The sequence below is a fragment of the Haplochromis burtoni genome, unplaced genomic scaffold (genome assembly GCF_018398535.1).
Source record: "Haplochromis burtoni strain Fernald_Lab_line unplaced genomic scaffold, NCSU_Asbu1 Contig_217, whole genome shotgun sequence".
Classification (NCBI taxonomy): domain Eukaryota; kingdom Metazoa; phylum Chordata; class Actinopteri; order Cichliformes; family Cichlidae; genus Haplochromis; species Haplochromis burtoni.
In genome coordinates, this window is record NW_024582578.1 from 341,200 (window position 1) to 361,699 (window position 20,500).

At 41.8% G+C, this 20,500-nt stretch overlaps 1 protein-coding gene across 2 annotated transcripts in view; it reads right to left on the reverse strand.

Moving 5' to 3' along the window:
- mgat4b (alpha-1,3-mannosyl-glycoprotein 4-beta-N-acetylglucosaminyltransferase B) overlaps nt 1-20,500 on the reverse strand; it is a 113,378-nt gene that overhangs the window by 77,083 nt on the left and 15,795 nt on the right. Inside the window, exon 2 of one of the 2 annotated variants that reach the window (XM_042226540.1) lies at nt 20,337-20,372. The exons of the other annotated variant lie outside the window; for it this stretch is intronic. Coding sequence (XP_042082474.1) covers nt 20,337-20,372 — 36 coding nt within the window. The remainder of the gene's footprint in view (nt 1-20,336; nt 20,373-20,500) is intronic. 2 annotated transcript variants of the gene reach the window in all.

Consider the following 20,500-nt stretch of genomic DNA (forward strand, 5'->3'; position numbering starts at 1 on the left):
GTGTGTGTGTGTGTGTGTGTGTGTGTGTGTGTGTGTGTGTGTGTGTGTGTGTGTGTGTGTGTGTGTGTGTGTGTATCATCACAGGCTGCAGCAGAGGGAGATAAAGACACGCTTCACAGTCTAGAGGACATCTCACCTCGTGTGAGTGTGTGTGATTGTTGAGTGATTGGTGTCAGGTCAGTTCCTTCAGTCTCACACACAAACACACACACAAAGAGTTGTCATGGTAACACAGTTTGCAGCAGCAGGCTGACAGACAGACAGACGGCATGCTAACAGGCGGTCATCCTGTCTGACTGTCGCTCTGATGAACACCGAGTCTGTTTTCCACCAGCTGTCTGACTCTCAACGCCTCCGCCGCCTCGCTGCTCCTCTGCCTGCTGCTTTGTTTTTAGCTTACATGCTAATACAGTTGCCTTGATGGTAATCTCTAAGAAGCCAATGAAAGTGGACACGTGTAAACACTCTGGTGTAAACCTCTTTACAAACATTTTCTCCAGCCTCTGAGATATTTTTCCAGATTCTACATTTTGAATTTTCATTCAGAAATATTTAGCTCTGTCGCCTCACAGCATAAAGCTTCTGGGTTCAAATCCAGCCTACAGCCTTTGGAGTGTGCATGTTATTCCCACAAAGGGTTTCCTCCCACAGTCCAAAGATACGCATGGGGTTAGGCTGACTGCCATGGGAGTGAATGTGAGCACAAACAGCCGCCCTGCAATAGACTGACAGTCTGACACAGGTGCTCCTTACCCCTCACCCTATGACAGCTGGGTAGGCTCTAGCCACCCCACAACTCTGAATCACATGGGTGAAAGAAAATGGATAGATGGATGAATGCTTTTAAGAAACACAGGCATAATAATTAGCTGGACCAGTACAGTACAGTTACTCCACAATGCAGTGGTCATACATTTAACTTCGCTGTTGCTGGAAATATAAAAGCTAAACCCGATTTATCTTACCGCTGACCTCGAGCTTTGAACATTTCCCCGGTATTACTATAAATATCGTAGCCTCTGAAATGAGGCTGCACCTGAATAACTGGCAGCATCATTCCGAAACAATGGGATGATCCGATTGTCAAATAGACAAGGTCTGCAGCTGACGAAACGGGACTGGAAACAAACTTCAAAGCATGCACAGATGCAAAGCAGCTACACAAACATAAAAAGAAAACGTCATGAAAATGACCACAAAAAGAAAACCAGTGATTTCTAAAAGAATGAAGTAACTTCCCTCTCCACCTCTGAAGGAGTGCAGGGCCATTTTCTTATGTTTACACCTGCTCCCAAGGGCCATTAGTTTCATAACCCATCCACTCTCCACGATAAGTTTCCTGTCTATACGTTAGGGTGAGTGGCTTCCTGTCTGTATGATAATAGTTTCCTGTCTATGAGAGCTCTGATGTTGATCAGTTGTCTCATGCAGAGGTCATACAGTAACATTTCCTCCTCAACTGTTCCCACCCTGGTCTGCATCCACTCCTGGCCTTCTGGAAGGAGAAAATAAAAAACCTTCCCCATGTTTATGCATTCCTCCCTGTCATTATATGACATGTGACTTCATAGCGCCTCATTAGCCTGCAGTCACTGCATTAGAAACACCTGCTGTCATGGGGCAGGCCTGCAGGCCCCAGCATCCACCTCTTAAGCTCACAGCAGGGAGATCGGCCACATAAATCTGGGAAGTCATCATGGATGGGAGACTTCACCGTCAGCGGCGGTGATCAATCTGAACCAAGATGCAAAGCAAAGCCACTCACATGATCACTACACCTGATGTTTTCACAGTTTAACTTTCTGTTCTCGCAAATCTACAGCTTGACTAGTAAATTAAATCACATGTCTATAATGGTTCGTTACCTTCTGCTTTGGTGCACTTGTTTGGTTTTTGTTGTAGCAAAGTTGTCAACTCTGGGTTTTTGATCATGAGCCTAATTAGCTCAACAGCTCATTTTATGCTCAGAATGAGAAGATTCCTGTGGAGCAGTTGCCTCGAAACCTGCAATCTTCTTTCAATTTTCATCCCGTTTTCAAGAGGAGAAGGAGTTTTTATGTTTTTGCACTGCAACAAACTACCTTTATGTAAGTATTATCGATGCTAGAAACAGAAGCAGGTGTATGCCATGCAGCATTTTGCACATGAAAGCCGCACAGCTTGCACTTAACCCAAATATAACTTCTAAAGTGGTTGAATTTATCTTCTAAACAGAGGACATAACGCTCTCTTAACTACTAAAATCCTCAATCTGGGGGATTTAACCCTTTAAGACCTACCATAGAACCAAGTCTGCCAGAGATTACTTTATATTTTTACATGCTATAGTGCCATTTTTGGGAGCATTACATCAATACAACTGTTATAGCCCATATTTTAATAATATGTATGCATTAAGTCCATAGTAACTACATTAATTGCAAAAAAGGGAAAAAAAAGAAAAAAAAAATGAAAAACCGTTTGGTTGGTTTTTTTTACATATATTTCTACTTGGAGAAATTTAAGACACTTTAAATACAAAAAAGTTGCAAAAAATAGTTTACAACAACAGGAAATTTATTTTGAGTGTCTTCATACTTTTATTTTTGAGGTACACCAATTTTTTACAGACTGCAGGAAAAACGAAAAAACAATCCTATGATGCAAATTTGCAAAGAAAACAGCAGGTGCATCAAAACAAACTATTTCCAGCAGTGCAATTTGAGTTCTAAGCATCCCAGAAACTATTCAGAAAAGCATAAAGTCAAACATGACTTATAAAAACACCAGTATAGACTTTTAAGTCCTACAAATAAAAAACTAAATTTTCCACGAAAATGACGTCACTTCCGGTTTCGGCCAGGAAATGGCGGACATGCGATCGTTTGCGCTGATGTCGGTTTCAATGTGAGAAGTGTTACAAACAGCAGATCGGATCGGCAAAGCGTGTTTCTGGAATATTATGTTTTTGTTCCTGCAAGCGCTTTTTATGCAATTTTTGCAAAGCTATATGTGGAAGGAAACCGTGACCGAGGACAAGCTGATGTCATAAGATGTAAGTACAAGTCCTCCGGTTTCATATGCAGAAGAAAATTATTGCGCTAGCTTATGTGGTTCCGGTTCTACAGGGATTTAAAAATAGTTACGCAAAACGGAGCGTGCTGCTCCGACCGGCTTTAAAGGGTTAAAGGAGCACAAAGCTGTAATTACAGCATTTGGCCAAAGAGGTCGCTGTTGACATTGCTGTGCAAAAGTTGCACGATGTGACCTTAAGCAAGTTCAGTGAAACAGAAAGAGGAGGTTCAATAAATCTAAGAAATGAAAACACATGCCACTGTGTAACTGGAAGTACTTATTGTTTATGACTTGCAGGAAGGACGATTCCGATTCTGATAAATAAAAAATAAAAAAATCCTGAGAAAACTTGTGTCCTTGTTTAAACAATCCGTACGTCAAACAGCAGAGCAGTAATACTCCATTAGTACTGCATCCGCCCTGATGGATTTACTCTGCAGCCAAGCAAATGCCATTAAGACTCTTAGCCGAGCTCATAAACATGGTCCTCTAAGCTTTAATGTTAGACTGTTAAATCAACAGCAGACAGAGGCAGCGTGCAGCAGCAGGACAAAGGTTCACTTCTGCCCGAGTTCCCCCGGATACAAAAAAAAGTTCATATCTTACATGAAATTACAGAGCAGCTAAAAGAAGCCCTGAGGTGACCAATAAGAGCCAATTAAAGATTACACGGACCAATCAGAGAGAGAGAGTTAAACCCTCGTTAAACAGTCATACTTTCATGATATAAAACAGATTATAACACACTATTACACTCATAATGTTCCACCAGCCATCCAATCAAAGCTTGAAGCAGGTTAATTACTCTGCCAGGGCAGTTTGATATCACACTGTTACATTTTGTTTATTTCACTCTGTCAGTTCATGTCAGCTCTTTTTTATTTCTACAGCACCGATTCACAGTCACAGTAATAAACATTTATAAACAAAGTACAAAGTAAGGTGATGATACTACAACACGACATAGCAACACGGTCCCCAGTGAACAAACACTTGGCAACGGTAGGAAGGAAGAACTCCCTTTTAACAGGAAGAAACCTTCAGCAGAGCCAGGTTCAGGGCGGGGCGGCCATCTGCAGCATCCGGTTTGGGTGTGACGGGAAAGAGAGGGCAAAAAAACAGAACAAAGTTAAGGACATGCAGCACAAACACAGGATGCTTGGTGCATCATGGGAAATCCCCGCAGCTAAACCTAAAGCTTTATCCACCTGGTCCAGCTCTAACTATAATGTTACGAGACAGGAAATCTTGAAGCCTGAAGAGTGTGTGTCTGCTGAACCCGAGCTGGCAGCTGGCTTCGCTGCTGCACGCTCTGTGCTCTGAATATTTGCACTTGCATGAGTATACAACATGTTCAGACAAAGTCAAATGAAGCTCTTTTATTTTCTAAAGTGCAAACGCTGCAAAGAGCGCCGCGGTGAACTCTGAAGTTAATACAGTCAGTAAATAATTCATGTCAGCAGATGCACTCGGCGACGGTTTGAAAGATGCTTTCAAAATATCAGAAAGTCAGCACTCAGTATGCTAATGTTTCTTTTAATTGATGTTAACATACGATGAATGTAATGCACAGAGTGACATGTATTCTTAAAGCCACATTATTCCAGGCTAATACGTAAATTAGTTTACTGTAAAACTTCATAAGTTGTCTTTATGAAATGAAAAATGCATCAAATAAACTAACTGCTCTCATCTTATAAGAGGAGGGTTATACCAGCTTGTATTTTTTAGTATCTCGATATAATCGCATTAACTTTACGGTAAAAGTAAAAGAATTTTACTAGAGTTTGATAGTAAATAAGCTGAGATAGAAGTCTAAGAGTTTGTTGTTTCTGTGCCAGCGCACAGGAACACTGGGCAGGAGTCATTAATCGCCGCAGGAGTCTCAGTCACGGCGCCTTGTTAACAACTTAACCTTTAAACAGTCCTTTGGCCACGAACGCTGAGATGAAACAATTATGAGAACACACTAAGTTTAGGATTTCAAGGTAAACATTAACGGTCCTGTTAGTCTTTGCAACTTGCATAGCAAAGGCTCTTAGAAAAATCAAGTATTAATTATTCAACGAAATGAGTGTGCACAGCTTTACTTGTCAGCGTGCAGGTACAAAGTACAGCCAACTCAAACATCGCCACACCAAAAAAAGAAAGAGTTAAAGTGCAGAATTTTGATGACGTAAGGATGTTGTCCGCATTTACAGAGAGAGGTTATTCCATGAAAAACCAGTGAGCGCCTGACGAATGTTAACGTCTGAGGTCTAAGTCGTGACCAGTGACGACCTCAACCCCAACTTTAACTCTAGGCATTCAAAATATGGAATTTTTGGTATTACGAAACTATTTTCTCGGGTTTTAGGAATCAGGGAACAAGAAAAACTCAAACACCAAAAACTAAAAAGTGTGGCCTCGCAAGCCTAGAGTCTGGTCGGCGACTGCATGCGGGAGTGAAACTGTGAAACATTCAACAGTTGCCTTCAAAGTAAAAGTTGCGCCTTTTTGTAATGTGTTGGTTTCAGCAGTAATGCAGAACTTTGGAAATGAATGTTTTCCGAACGTTTTCCATGCAAAGCACCGGAGATTGCTGCAACCTGCTGGTGACCAACGCACTCACCGGGAGGTTTTTTAATGCTTCACTGTAATCAGTTTCACACTGACTGGCAACAACCTCCCCCAACTGTGCCAACCAGTTGTGGAGTATGCACTTTGACCCAGTGACCGGAGGTTACCAGGGGGCAACAGCCGGTCTCTCAGTCTGAATGACAAAGGTTATCATCTATAATGAAAACATTTTTGACCCACAAGGAATCTCGACTATAGGATGATCCTGTAGGATCAATGTAGGAAAAAAGAAGTTCTTTCATATTTTCTAACGTTTCTTTGAGGAGCTCCCGATCTCATGTCACGATATGAGCAATAAAAGATCACACACACAACTTTCCAATACTCGTGCTCACAGCCGGCTTTATGCAAAAATCACACAAAACAAAAACCAGATTTAGTCTTGAGATTGTAAATCTTTGAGTGGGAATAAAAATTCTCAGTTTTTCCTTTTTAAATAAAGTTTAAATGTATTCTCCAGCTGTGGCGGTTTCATGTGAACATGAAGTCAAGAGGACTCAAATGTGTACGTGAGGGGGCATTTAGGGGGCCGGTGCCAAAGTCCTGTGAGCTCGTCCTGATCTACATTTTATATGTCCTTCATTTACTGTGTAGCTTCTTCTGTTGTCATAAATGTGAAAAGATAGAGATGGAGGGAGGCAAGCTGCCAGCGCAGAGAGAGATAAGCTGTCAGCAGAGAGCCAGTTAGGGTCAAAGGCCACAGATTGTGGTTTGTTGACACTCTAAAGCACTTGACCTGACCTAGTAGTCAGGTGGTCGACGTGCTGCGGTTCCCGCTGTGATGCTTTCAGACCGTCCTCGTCCCATCAGCAGACGTTTAGTTCACAAATTATTCATCGCATTCTAATTAGTATCAAATACAGAAACTCTAATTAAACACCTTCCCAGTAAGAGCGCAGACGCTGTGCTTCCTAGATGAGTTATTAACACTGGGCCCAGCATAACCTCTGGAGCAGTTATAATGTAACCAGGCCTGGATCAACCGGAGGATTTTAAACTGTTAACACATCAGTGAGTAAAATCATTTGCAGCATGAGCAGCCTCTGCACTGCAGATCACTTCACAAAATATCATTTTTTTAATGTTAATATTGTGATTTTAAAATGTTAATGTTATCTAATTGAGTCAAAATTAAACTAGGTTTAAATATGAAAACCTCCGGCTTCCTCCCACAGTCCAAACACATGCAGTCAGTGGACAGGGGTGGGGAACTCCTCAAGGGCCGGTGTCCTGCAGGTTTTAGATCTCACCCCTGGGTCAACACACCTGAATCAAATGATTAGTTCATTACCAGGCCTCTGGAGAACTTCAAGACATGCTGAGGAGGTCATTTGGCCATTTAAATCAGCTGTGTTGGATCAAAGACGCATCTAAAACCTGCAGGACACCGGCCCTCGAGGTCTGGAGTTCCTCACCCCTGGGTTGGCCTAACTGGTGATTGAATTGTCTATAGGTGTAAATGGTTGTCTGTCTCTCCGTGACAGACTGGGTGTACCCCGCCTCTCGCCCTATGACAGCTGGGATAACCCCTAACCCTCCAACTTCCTCCTGCTAATTTATTTATATTAGCCTCAGCAGGTAGCCCATCATCATCTGCCAACGAGTCCGACGGCACCACCCCTCCAAACATCGCTGCCTTTTTATGTACAAAGTTAAAGCGCAGCAGTAAGTGTTGGTTTCTCACTCAGCTAAACCTCGTGAATCCTCTTCTTCACATTTGGTTGTTAAACAGCTGAGAGGACAGCCACTCTGATCATCTTATGGGAACTCAGTTTGACCTCTCAGTCTGTTTGATTTTGGAAACTGAAGGAGCGTTTGGACCTGGAAACTTGCAGAGATCTCAGACTTGACATGCCGGTTGTCCTCATTAAACAAATGACGACTGACTCTAAAACGTTCCTCTTAACAGGGGGAGGATTGAGTTACACTCAATGTTTTATTCAGTGTTTTTTCCAGTGGTGGATGTGTGCAGACATCACTTCATCGCTGAGGCTGTGATAACAGTGAGAGGACTGTCACAATATTAGAGCCAATCAAAGCAGCAGCATTTACAAAGGACCCGTCATTGTAAACATGAACTGTTTCAGGTAACGCAGGTAATGAGTCTACCTGACGGTCCTCACAGACAGTTCAGTAACAAACTCATATCCCTGCTGCAGCAGTGAAAGGGACAAAAGACACAAATCCTTTGGTCATTTACGGTCCAATCATTAAATATTTGACATTTTTACAATTAAAACTAACTGCTTTAAATATCGAGGCATCGCGAGCGTGCTTTAAATTCACTCAGCAGGCTATTGAATTTCAAGTGGACACCGACTTTGGTTGAATAAAGCGTGCAAGGAGAAATTAGTGCGTCACAAATGTATTGGTCATACATGTCCAATACAGAAACCTGGAGTTATCAAATAAAACAGCTCCGACCTTCAGAGCTTCAGCGTAAGTCTCATGTTGAGTAATACTCATTAGTTTGCAGCCTTTGACTGAAAACGCTGCTTTGTTTGTATCTGAAAAGCTCAGCTCAAAGACACATTTGTCCAGTTTTTCCCCGTTTTTAGGGATTTTTCCTCGTCTGAATGGAAGCACAGAAGATGTTTTATATAACCAAAAATACACTGACTTGATTTGATGGGCATTTAATGGGTATTTTACTTTAACAAGCGTTTTCTGTTTACTGGAGCCGAACAGGCCAGAAATTTTCCACCTTGAATTTCTGCTTGTGGATTTTTCCAGAAAAGGTAAACAGACCTTACCCTCTGTGTGTTTGCCTGTCTTTGTGAGAACCAGTTTGGGGTCAGCTCTCCTATCTGGAGTCACTGAACTGGACCTCTGGACCGTTTTTGTGCAGCGGCCCCCAACCTTTTTTGCGGCACAGACCGGTTTAATATCAGACAATATTTTCACAGCCATTAAGGTGTCGTGGATAAATAAAACAAAATAAAATGATACGACCAAGACAAAAAAACTGTGGTATTTTGTAAATATAATAATAAACGCAAATTCACTGTTTAACTGTGTAACTTTATTAACACTGAGAGTAACGTCCTCCTCTCTGCCGCTTAATGCTGTCTGATCGCTATGGTAACATGTAAATATTTATTTCAAAATAAGACACACAACTACAACACGGGAAACGACCCAGGGAAACCCAGTTAATGATAACAACCCTGAAAACCATCAATTTCACACCCGAGCCTCAACTCTCACAGCCCGGTACCAAACGACTCAAGGACCGGCCCGGAGGTTGGGGACCGATGTTTTAGAGCATTTTTAATAATTTGACCAATAACACAGCTGCTGTGACATCAATTATAGTTACAGAGGAAGTCCTCAGCTTAAGCAAGTGAAACACTAGGATGTTACTCATTAGCAGATATCTGTATCTGTGTGATGCTCCCACACAGGCCGTGGATGCAAACTGATAATTAAGCTAGCTGATAACTTAGCGCTCCACCTTCAGGTGCAAATATATGCAATCCCTGAATAAATGTGGAGACTTCAAAACGCAAAGCTCAAATCTAAAGTTGAATGCTTGAATGCATCTTTTATATACAGTCTATGTATGCAAAGGTCAACCTGTGGCCAGGAAAAACTGGCCGCAGAGATCAAACTAAAGCTGGTTTTTTTCTAGAAGTTACTCGACAGAGCAGCTCAGGTTATATCTCACACACAAAGGTCTTTAACCCGCTAGCTCCTGACTACAAAGTCTGTGTTCAACAATGTCCAGCCTCACCAGCGTGAGAATAGCACAACAATTATCTGGTGAGTAGGTGTCCTGTGTCCTGCCTCCTGCACGCTCTGTTTAGAGTACTTCCATCAGTTAAATTCAGCCAGCGTTACAGAAGAGAGTTTCCACGTGACTATAACGAGTGCTATAATGATGTAAAATGAGCACAAAGAGACAGAAAATCCTAAAAAGTCATTAAATAAAAACGGTTTTGTACGGCAAAGAAGGACCACCCTGTACGGCAGGTTTAAGGTCGAGGTAAGAGGATGTCAGCGACGGCCCTGTGTGTGTGTGTTTGCCTGATGGCCTTCAGGGTCAGCGAGTGGACTTTACACTGAGCGATCTGTTCTCACACACAAACTCATTCAGCTCAAGTATCACTTCTCCTTAAACAAGGCAGCAGTGTGTCTCTTCTGGCAGTGTGTGCATGTGTGTGCGCGTACGTGCGTGCATGTGTGCGCGCCCTCTGTAACATCTCACTTCGTTCTAGCGCTCTCACACGTTACAGACAAACATGTGCGAGAGCAGCAGCCATGAGTATCTGAGCTGATGTTTTACATCTGCAAACACGGCTCCGGTCTGCTGTCACGGATCAGAGAGGTGGCACTCAAATAAAAACGCGGTTTCATCGGTTTCCCTTTGTGCAGTTTTAAGAGTCAAGTATCGCATTCATGAATCTGAGAGTATCTACGACCTTGTTTCCTCTGACACATCAAGGGCTGAAAGGTAAGCACTACAAGCATCTGGCTGAGAACAAGAGGTCGTTGGAGCAGATGGAGGGCATAAAAAGCACTTGAACCTCTAAGCAGAGACCTCACATACATGTATATATGTATTTTTATTTTACATTTATATATTGAAGACCATATTAAAGCATCTGTTTTCCGAGCCCTACACTTTACTGCCTGAAGTCTGGTTAAGGAGATAAAGCATCCCTTTGGTAAACACCGAACCACCTCATCTTCTTGGGGACTGGAAGGCATTCCCAACAACATCCTACAGACCCATGTCTAAATTACCATTTCTTGTACAAATATTTTCAAGCAATTTCAGTCATTTTTAAGTTCAATCAACTTAGAGTCATTGCCAAGGTAAAGCCTTAGCTCTTGCAGAAGGACCTGGAAAAAGTTCTTCATGCTTTTATCTGGACCACTCTAACTCCCTAAACTTTGGTATTGAACAATCATCTTGACAACGCTAACAGTTAGTCCACAATGTGGTAGCTGTGCTATATAAAAAAAAAAACTTTGCTGACCTTTGCAGAGTGAGAAAATCCTTCAACTTAGTGGCATTAACTTCCACTGCTTTGCATCTGCATGCAAACTACCCCAAGACAAATGACAGTATCATCTGCAAAGTAAACAAAGATCACCATCACTTTCACTGCACATTACATAAGAGTTCAAAATGGAAGGACACAAAGTGACTCTGCTAAAGTCCAACAACTGCAGGAAAATAAGACTGACTTATTTGCTTGTAATGCAAACTAAGTTCTTCCTGGACAACTCCAGGTCCACAAATTAACGTAACCCTCGAGTACACTGGGAACAAGAACAGGAAGACTTCCACCAACATTATTGAGACATTACACGACAGCCAGGACATCCATGCACTCATTATTCGACTGTTACCAAGGTTAGCCTTCACAGATAAATTATACAGAGATTTAATTGGTCAGATAGAGAGCCAAAGACCAAAAATGGTGCTCACAAACATTTTCAGCTAAAGTTGATGTTTATTTCTCAGAAAGTTCACCTTTAATCCAACTAAAGTGTTGCAGGTGTAATCTATGTTCAAAGCAGAAGCTTCAATTTAGTGTATAAATGTGCAGTGGACTGTAAAGCTTTACTCACTAATTCAGCTTAGTTCAATTCAGTTTTATTTATATTGCACCAAATCTCAAGGTGCTTTACATTGTAAGGTAGACGCTACAATGATACAGAGAAATCCCAACAACCAGACAACTCCCAGTGAGCAAGCACTTGGCGACAGTGGAAGAAAAAATTCCTTTTAACAGGAAGAAACCAGTGAAAAAGTGAGTGAAGAAGAAACACTCAGTGCATCGTGGGAAGCCCCCAGCAGCCTAGGCCGACTGCAGCGTAACTAAGGGTGGAATCAGGGTCACCTGATCCAGCTTTAACTATATGCTTTAACAAAAACTGCTTTTTATTTGTAAATGCTGTTTATTTCAGAGCAGTTTACTTCACAACCACGCCTACATTTGGCTCCCCCCCCTCAGTGTTTATTCAGGAGCTACTGCCTCTTGAGACTTGACCTGTTCCCAAAGACTCGAGGCCTGACTTCTGTAACAGTCACACTTGGACTTTACTTGGAAACCCTCTGCAGATCCAAGAATTCAATACAGCCCCTAAACTCTAACACTAGCTGATGCTAACAACATTTCCTGTAAAGCTCCACATTCACTGTGTGTCTGTTTTCACCCTAATAGGATCAGCCCGGCCTGAGAATAAAAACACTGACCGCAGAATCCAACACGGACATCTTAGTATCGAAGTGAGGGCTCCCACTGGCAAAACACAGCACATTCTCTGACTCTGACTTTATCCGAGTCGGAATGTGAACATTAAAAACAAAAGCGAGGCCAAACTCTGAAACACGCTATTAGAGAGCCGAGGACTGAGCGGAAACATCCTCCGGCTCAACATGCTACCCTCAGAAAGTCCTCGCAGAGGCAGGCCTCCCCGGCTCACACACACTCTGTTCCCATCCCCACTTTGGGCACGCTGACTGGAAACTTTCCCATCTCTTTGAAATGTGTGTGGAGGGGTTGAAGTCCAACAGGGGGAAACGAGAGCTTTTGTTACCGTGGGAACAGACGCTTGACAGACAGGGTGCTCAACTGTTGACGTGGTAACGAGATTCTTATCTCTGTGAACCAATCAGCTTCTTCCCAGGGGAGCCTGCATGTCCTAGGACATTATATATAGGTCACAGGTTCGATCCCTGCACAGTACTTAAGGTTTTTCTGAATAAGACACTCAGGAGTTAATTTATGTGGTTTTCTGCTGCAAATAAATACATTTTTCACCAGCTCCCGATGGGTCTCAGGGTGCTAGAGGTGAATCCAGGTGTCCTATAAAAGGTTCTAAACAGGTAAAAGGTTTTCTTTAAGTTTTAGGAAGGACCTTTAAGGTGTGGAAATTGCTTGGTACTTCCTTCAGAAGTCTCAGAGAGTTTTAAAAAAAGTCTTAGTAAAGGTCAATTCTTGTCCTGGAATTTTAAAAGATATAAAAGATGTTGTCTGGGGGGATCCAGGTATCCTATAAAAGGCTCTATGAAGGTTTGTGGTGGTCATGGTGTGTGTGGAGGGGGTGTTCCCTCAGCAGTCTTTTCAAACAGTCCAATCAAACAAGTCCTAATAACCTTTAAGAAGATTACAGAACTCTTAAAGTAAAAACCAGAGCTCCCTTTTCTTAAATAGTATTGTAGCTTTCCTCTTCTTCTTTGTTCAGTTTTTTTTTTTTTTTTAAATGACATCAGAAACAGCAGTATGCGACATTACGTGATGGCAGAGCTTTTTTTGGGGGGGGGGGTTAATGCTTCAGTGGTTTCAGTGGGTCGATCCTTGGGGCAGTCATTTAAGGACCCTCAGAGGCTATGATCAGTCCCAGTCTCACCAGTGATATTTAAAAAGGTTACAGCACTCTCTCTAGGGAGGTAAAAGGCTATTTCAATCTCTGATAAAGGCTTCTGGTGATGTTTATTTAAAGATATAATACAGGAGGGGCATTCTTGTAGGTTTGATTAGTCCTTGCTTTGATTTTGGATTTTTAGGGCAGCATTCCCTTTGAGCGTCTCAGAGATACAGAAAAATGTCCTAATGAGGGACAATCCTTGTCCGTGAATTAGTAAAGATGCTTTTTAGGAGAGTCTAGGTGTCCAAGAAATCTTCTGGTTGACTTTCAAAATTTTGTTTTGGGGTTTTTTTTGTAGCCCTTTGATGGATTGTTTTTTTTTTCTTAAGGAGTCTTAAAGAAATAAACAATTCAAAGAGGTTCCATCATTATCAGGAAGGTTAGAGGCCTATTACAGGAAGTAGAAGATTGTGTTTATGTCTCATAGTAATGCAACATGTCCTAATAAGAGGTTTTCAGAAGGATCAAAAGTTCCCATGAATGACTAACGGTCCTTGTACAGTTTTGAAATAATACTTAAATACTTTCCTCAGCTTTCCAATGGGACAATTCTTAAAGGGAGTTTCAACAATCCTTTAAAAGGGACCGTCCTTTTAAAAATGGTTTCTAAATAGTTTATGAAGCCCTTACCTGCAGATATGTGACTAGACTAAAGCACCAAATCTAGAAAAGGTGAACTGGCAGACTCAGACTGGGCAACGTGAGCAAGAAGGATAAATAATGGTCCCCTGATGTAACCTCTTCGGTCTTTGACAACACTGACTGGTTATCAGTGACCGTGTTTGGTCTGTCAGAGTGAATCATCCGATCAAACAGCAGCTCACTGCCAGCAGGGTAATTCTGATTAATATACAGCAGCCATGTTGGCTCACATCCCCACCCCTGGATCTAATCTGATTTAACTGAACTTAATTTGAGTGTAATAAGGGAATTATGTTATGATTAGGGGCTTTATTTCCCAAATCAGTGTACCAGAGAAACACACTGTGGGAACAGCACCTTCATTTGACATACTGTGTAAAATGACAGTAATTTATGAATAAATTCTAACGGTGTAAACCTGCATCAGTACTTTGCTGACAATGATCCAACCTTAAAAGTAGAGTGATGGGGTTTTTTTTTAACAGAAACTCATGTGATGGACACAGGATGGAGGTTTTTTTTTTTCAGAATTGGTTTGTAAAAATGGTGCAACTTCAGTGATGTGGAACTGGTTTGGCTTTCATCCGTCAGAAACACACCAAAGCACAATTTTTGGTAGAGCATGCAAGCGGGCCGTTGATATTACCGTGTTTTTCAGGAAATAAGTCGGTTTTAAAATCCTTTGATTTTCTGAAAAGTCGACAGTGCCCCTTATAATCCGGTGCACCTTATGTATGAATTCTGATTGTGCTTACTGATCTCGAACTGATTTTATGTAATATGCGGCGCTCAAAAATCTGTCAAAAAAATGTTTTAGTACGACTTTGCTAAGCTACGAACCTGCACCGCTTGATGGATTGTCTGAGCATTACGGCTACCGTAGTCAGGAGCCTCGCGGAGTAATACGTACTGTGCTTCAACATAATATTACTGTATTGTGTGTGCAGAACCTCTTTTTAAGTTGTGTGGATATTATACATGGTTATGCTCAGGATATGTCAGCCCATTTCCACTGGAAATGCCTCTTGGTTAAACTGTCAGCAAGGAATTTGCATTAAAAAAAACAGCTGCTTGTTTAAGTGAAAATACATTGATGGGTTTTGGGGGGGTTTTTTTTGCACTAATAAAGTTGTGGAGTTGTAAATTATTTTGTCTCGCGCCAATGATACCGTGAGTTATATCGTTCTTGCAAATTTCCAAATATATATCATGATAAATATTTTTGGCCATATTGCCCTGCCCTACTCTGGCAACAAATTTCAATCATAAAGTCGCAATAATTTTGGTCATTTTTCTATTTGAGACTGTAGTTCAGGGATATTAGCCTAAAAAGTCCTCTAAATACAAATACCAATAAATTACCAGCTCGTTTGGTGAAATTAGCTAATTTTAGCCAACACTAGCTAAATCTTTTCTCTATTGTTTCTGACTAAACTTAATAAAACTGAGGTCCACATCAGTGGGGCAATGACTTCATGGAGGGACAGTGTGGCTTTGGGGATCAAATCCAAATCAGAGTTCTTTTCACTAACGTTAGCTTGCCTGCTAGCCCGGAGGCTATCCTACAAGTTATCCGTACAATAACACCTACAGCCAATTCAGAATTAGTTAACCAGTTAACCTAACACATCAGTCATTGGACCAACTAGAAGCTGTGTAACTTTGAGCAAAACACTGTTTCGACTGTTAAAGGTCAGCCAGTTCTTATAAGCTTTATTTGCTAGCTAGTTAAAATGCTAGTTGGCTTTAGCTTTCCAAATTACCAAATGGCAGCTGAGGTGATTCTAAATGATATCTTATGCTAAAACGATATTGATGACAATACAGAACAATAACTAACAACTTTTTTTTTTACAATAACAGCCAACAGTAATGCAGGTCAAAGGCAATTAATTTCAGATGTTTTGTGTTTCGATTTGCAGGCATAAAATAGACATAATCAAGTGTTTGTTTCCATGAAAGCAAAAGCAGGATTTGTAAAAATGTTAATTATTAAACCTAACACTAAACGTGCCTTACAGGCAGCTGGGTGCTCTTTGTGTAGCTGCCCAGGTGGAAAAGTGAAATCTTAAGAGCCAGTTTGGGTCTATGAGGAGCCATAAATGTTATAAATATTGCTCAGAATATGCGGAAACAGGAAGAGCAGACAGGGCAAAGAGAAGGACAGTGAATACAACCATTTGAGAGGTTTTCTTATGGCAGAGTCCGGACCTGGTCTGAATCAGCCTGGATACGGGATACTAAGGCCCAGACGGCGTCACCCCTCCCTCTTCCTCCTGTCTGGGAGCCGGAGGTGAGCAGAGTCAGGTAGCAGCTGAATGAGGGCACTTGTGGAAAAAGACTCGAGCAGTCTCCGACACAAAGACAGCATTTAGAGAGTGAGGGGCCACATCTGGAGGGAAACTCAAATACCAACCAATTAACGACAACACCTCATCCTCGCTGTGGACAAAGGTGTCGTCAGGTTTCAGTGCTCCACTTCACCTCCGTTATTCTATTTGTGCTCTACCCGTTTCAGTTTCACAAGCAGAATTTCCTCACCTGATATCAGCTGTGTTCGAACACTTAATCTCTTACATGATTTTATATAAATAACTTCTCGTTTTTTCCATAACAGTCAAAAACCTCAAATATATTCAGTTTGCTGGATATCTTAGCAGAGGAACTAGACTCAGTGAGTTTATAAACATTAATAAAGTTAAAAAGCTGAAAACATTCTCACATTAAAGATTTATTTGACTTGATTCTTGAAAACAGAGTAAATTATTTGATGATTAAAGCAGACTAATCGTACCTCCTGACTGCATGGAGCAGGTGCTCATTTCACCTGCTAATTTACATTTTTTACAAGACCTTTTTCATTTTCACTAAAATATATATATATATTTATATTTCTGTCTTTCAAAGAGATTTTTATATATTTAGGTCAAGTTTTTAGTCCTTTACCCAGTGAATGATGCATCTCTCGCACAGTCACAACATCATACACAAATCCTGTACACGGCATTATGCACAAACAGATTTCTTTCTGTGCCCTGATATCCCCAGAGCAGCCTGCTAACCAGGATACTCGTGCCCTGTGAAGCACACTGTGATGTTTGTTGGGCTCTGAGCGCCGCAGCTGAATGGATGCAGTGTGACACGGACAGGAACCAAAGTGCTGACGAGCCGCTTTCACCACACAGTCGGCGTGTGGACGCCTTGTTAAGAGCTGAACTCTCTCAGGCACTGTGCATGTGACCACCATTTAGAGAATCATCAGCTATGTGGGCTGTACAAAAAATGTATTCCTTAGTTTCATTGCATATTTGAAAATCACACTTACATCTTTCCGATCATCAAACATATTTTAATATTACACAATGTTAACCAGGGTAAACAGAAAATGCAGTTTTTAAATCATTATTTCATTTATTAAAGAGAAAAAGGCTTTCCAAACCTGGCCCTCTCTAACAAAGCAATTGTGCCCTGTTAAATCATGAGTTAACTGTGATTAACCACATTTAGTTCAATTTCACTGGTCACACCCAAGCCTGATTATTCCCAAACCTGTTTAAGCAGTAAATCACTGACGCAAGCTAAAAGACCTCAAAAAACAACACAACATGCCACGGTCCAAAGAAACAGCCATTATCCACACAAGGACAAAATCGAACAGTGCTGAACCTTCCCAGGAGCAACTAGCTTGACAAAATTACTCCAAGAGTGAATCGATGACTCATCCAGGAGAGCCAGAAACTGCTGCTGAGAAATAAAAACCCACAAAGGCTCGCCTCACATCTGCCAACAAACATCTGGATGATCCCTGAGACTTCTGAGAAAATCTTCTGTGGACTGACAAGACAAAAGCAGAACTTTCTGGGAGGTCTGAATCCCGTTAACACAGCATTTCATAAAGAGAACATCACAGCAACAGTCAGACATGGTGGTGGTAGTGTGATGGTCTGGACTGCACTGCTGTGGACTGCTCAGGACGACTCGCTGTAACTGATGGAAACATGCATTCTGTCTATCAGTCCATGAAGCTTAAGTTCACCTTGGTTCGCCAGCAGGACTACGATCTGAAACACAGCAGCATGTCCACCTCTAATGGCCTTAAAACCAAAATGAAGGTTTAGAAGTGGCCGAGTTTAAGTCTGGACGTAAGTCAGACGGAGATGCTTTGACCTTAAACAGGTCGTTAATGCTGGAAAACCCTCCAACGTGACTGAAGAGTGGAAGAAAATTCCTCCACAGCGATGTGAAAACCTCACTGAAGTTATCACAAATGCTCGACAGACTTCTTGCTGCAGAGGTTGGCACAACCAGTCATTAGGTTTAGGGGGCAGTTACTTCTTCAGACAGGACATTTTTTGATGATCTGAAACGTGTGTCAAAAAAATATAAATCAGGGAGGAAGCAAATTTCACAGCGCTGTAAATCAAGGCCACGGTAACAGAGGACAGTCACAGCTGAGGCCAACAGCGACGGCTGGATAGTTTTTGGGAGCTCGTCTCTGTTAGAGTCAAAGAACTGCAGGACGTTAAAAAGGTCGAGAGACTCGACCGAGGAGACGCTCGAATCGGAAACACGGTCGATACGTCAGAACTTAACAAGCCGAATGATTAACGGCTCTGGGTTTGTTTCCCCTCTGCGACTCTGCTGAGTTAATTTATAGCTTTTCCAAGAACATCCAGCTTTGGCATCTAGTTATTTTTTACCAGGTTTTGAGACGCATCTTCCAAAGCTGGTTCAGGGATGCGCCTGTATTAAATGCAGGAGTCTGGTGCCTCTTTTGGACATTATAATCCCCCGAAGAACTTCTGTGTTGACATCTTTTACTTATTTTGACCTGTAATGTGTATCACTTGCTGTCAGTATCCAGGCAGAGCTGCCTGAACTTGATCTGAATGTGTGTGTCAATGAAGCCGGAGATTTAAACGTCTAATCTAATGAAGCGCACTCCCGTACAGTACACACTCCCTGCTGCCCGGACGCTCACATTACTCATTTACAGTAAATGAGTGGCAGAGCTGAACACGCGCACACACACACACGCACACACACTGTTTCTGGTTGACAGATGGTTCGCTCTGTGTGAGGAAGCCGATCTGATTCAGTACAGAGACCCCCCGTCACCTCCTCCCTCCTCCTCTTCGTCCTCCTCTTCACTTTGTACCTTCTGCTGTCGTCTCGTTTCGGTTTCCTCTTCTCGTGTTTAAATATTCTCCTCGTCTGTCTTTAGTTACCTTCCAGATTTCTCTTCTCTCCGTGGACATGTTTAATGGGACTCCAGGATCCTGTTTACTGTTCTGTGGAAATTACACTTCCCTGAAGATATTACGCATCTTTAATACATTACACGTATTTTTAGTGTTTTGTTGGGGGGGGGGTTTAAACAGCAGAAATCTACTTTTAACCTTTAAACGCATGTAGACGGGAATAATTCATGACTGCATTACAGTGTCAAACTCAAAATCCGAAAATGGTTTTAAATTCGTACACATTGGAAATTCCTAAATCCAAACACAGTGACAGCAGTTTGTCTGACTAACGGTCTAACTGTCTGATTAAACTAACCAAGTAATCACTGTGATTCACCCTGACCCGTCAAACTGAGGGTTACACCTGAAGTTCCCTCCCAAAGCTTCTGATTCTGCTTTGAATGAAACTGATTCATTCAAAGCTTATAGCACGTACGCCTCATTCACACAAGCACTTTTTTTCTGCTTCTAAGCACTTTTTACCTGACATTCACACTCCAATGAGCACATCGGGAGCGACCGAGTGTTCAGTGTTTTTTTTTTAATGACACCGTGTGTGAAACAGCAACGTGTACACTCACAGGACACTTTATTAGGTACACCTTGCTAGTACTGGGTTGGACCCTTTTTGCCTTCAGAGCTGCTTAAACAAGATGACAGAAATATTCGTGTTCACATCTCAAAGGTGCTTGTTGGATCTGGACCTGCTGACTGCGGAGGCTGTTCGAGTACAGTGAACTCGTCGTCATGTTCAGGAGTCATAAAGGGATGGACGCAGTCAGAGAGAAAGCCTAGGTGCACTGCGGTGTTTAAACAATGACCACAAGAGTGGCACTACCGTCGGCTAAGAACAGGGAGGAACAACGATGCCTGGTCTGTCTCGAGTCTCGATTTCTGCTGCAACATTAGTAGAGTCAGAATTTTACCATTTTAACATCCTGAAAACATAGATTGATCCTGCTTTGCATCTGAAATGTTTGTTGTTGTTTTTATTTGGTGACTTCCTGTTACACGTAAATGATGCTCTGAGTTACATTCCTATCCCGCCAGCAAAAACTGATCATTAACTCAAACGGACTGCAACTTAAGAAAACACCAGCAATATGAAAAACGCTCCAAAAGCACACAAAACACAACAGAAATAGGAAAAAGGGAAATAGGAAAAAACAGATTTCCAAAAGCAGAGGGAAGTGTTTCTGGGGAGACAATAACCTGACGGACCAGTTGCAGGAACCAAAATATGCTAAGGATTGCGCTGGGAGACACTTAAAAGAAGTGGAGGATCTATCGGTTTTGTGAGGAAAGAAAAGATGAGAGGTAAGTGTGTTAGCCTAACTATTAGCCTAAATATCTGTCATCAGTATTATATGAATCCTGAGATTAAAACACACTTACCTAGCATGTTATGGTTCCTGCAACTGGTCCGTCGGGCTAAAAAAAAAAAAAAAAGTCAAGTGAGGAGTTTCTGTGTACATCTCACCCACCAACACAGCGTGTCATATAGTGATGGTAAATTTGATTCTTTTTACTGAATTGAGTTTTAATGAGTCACTCACCAA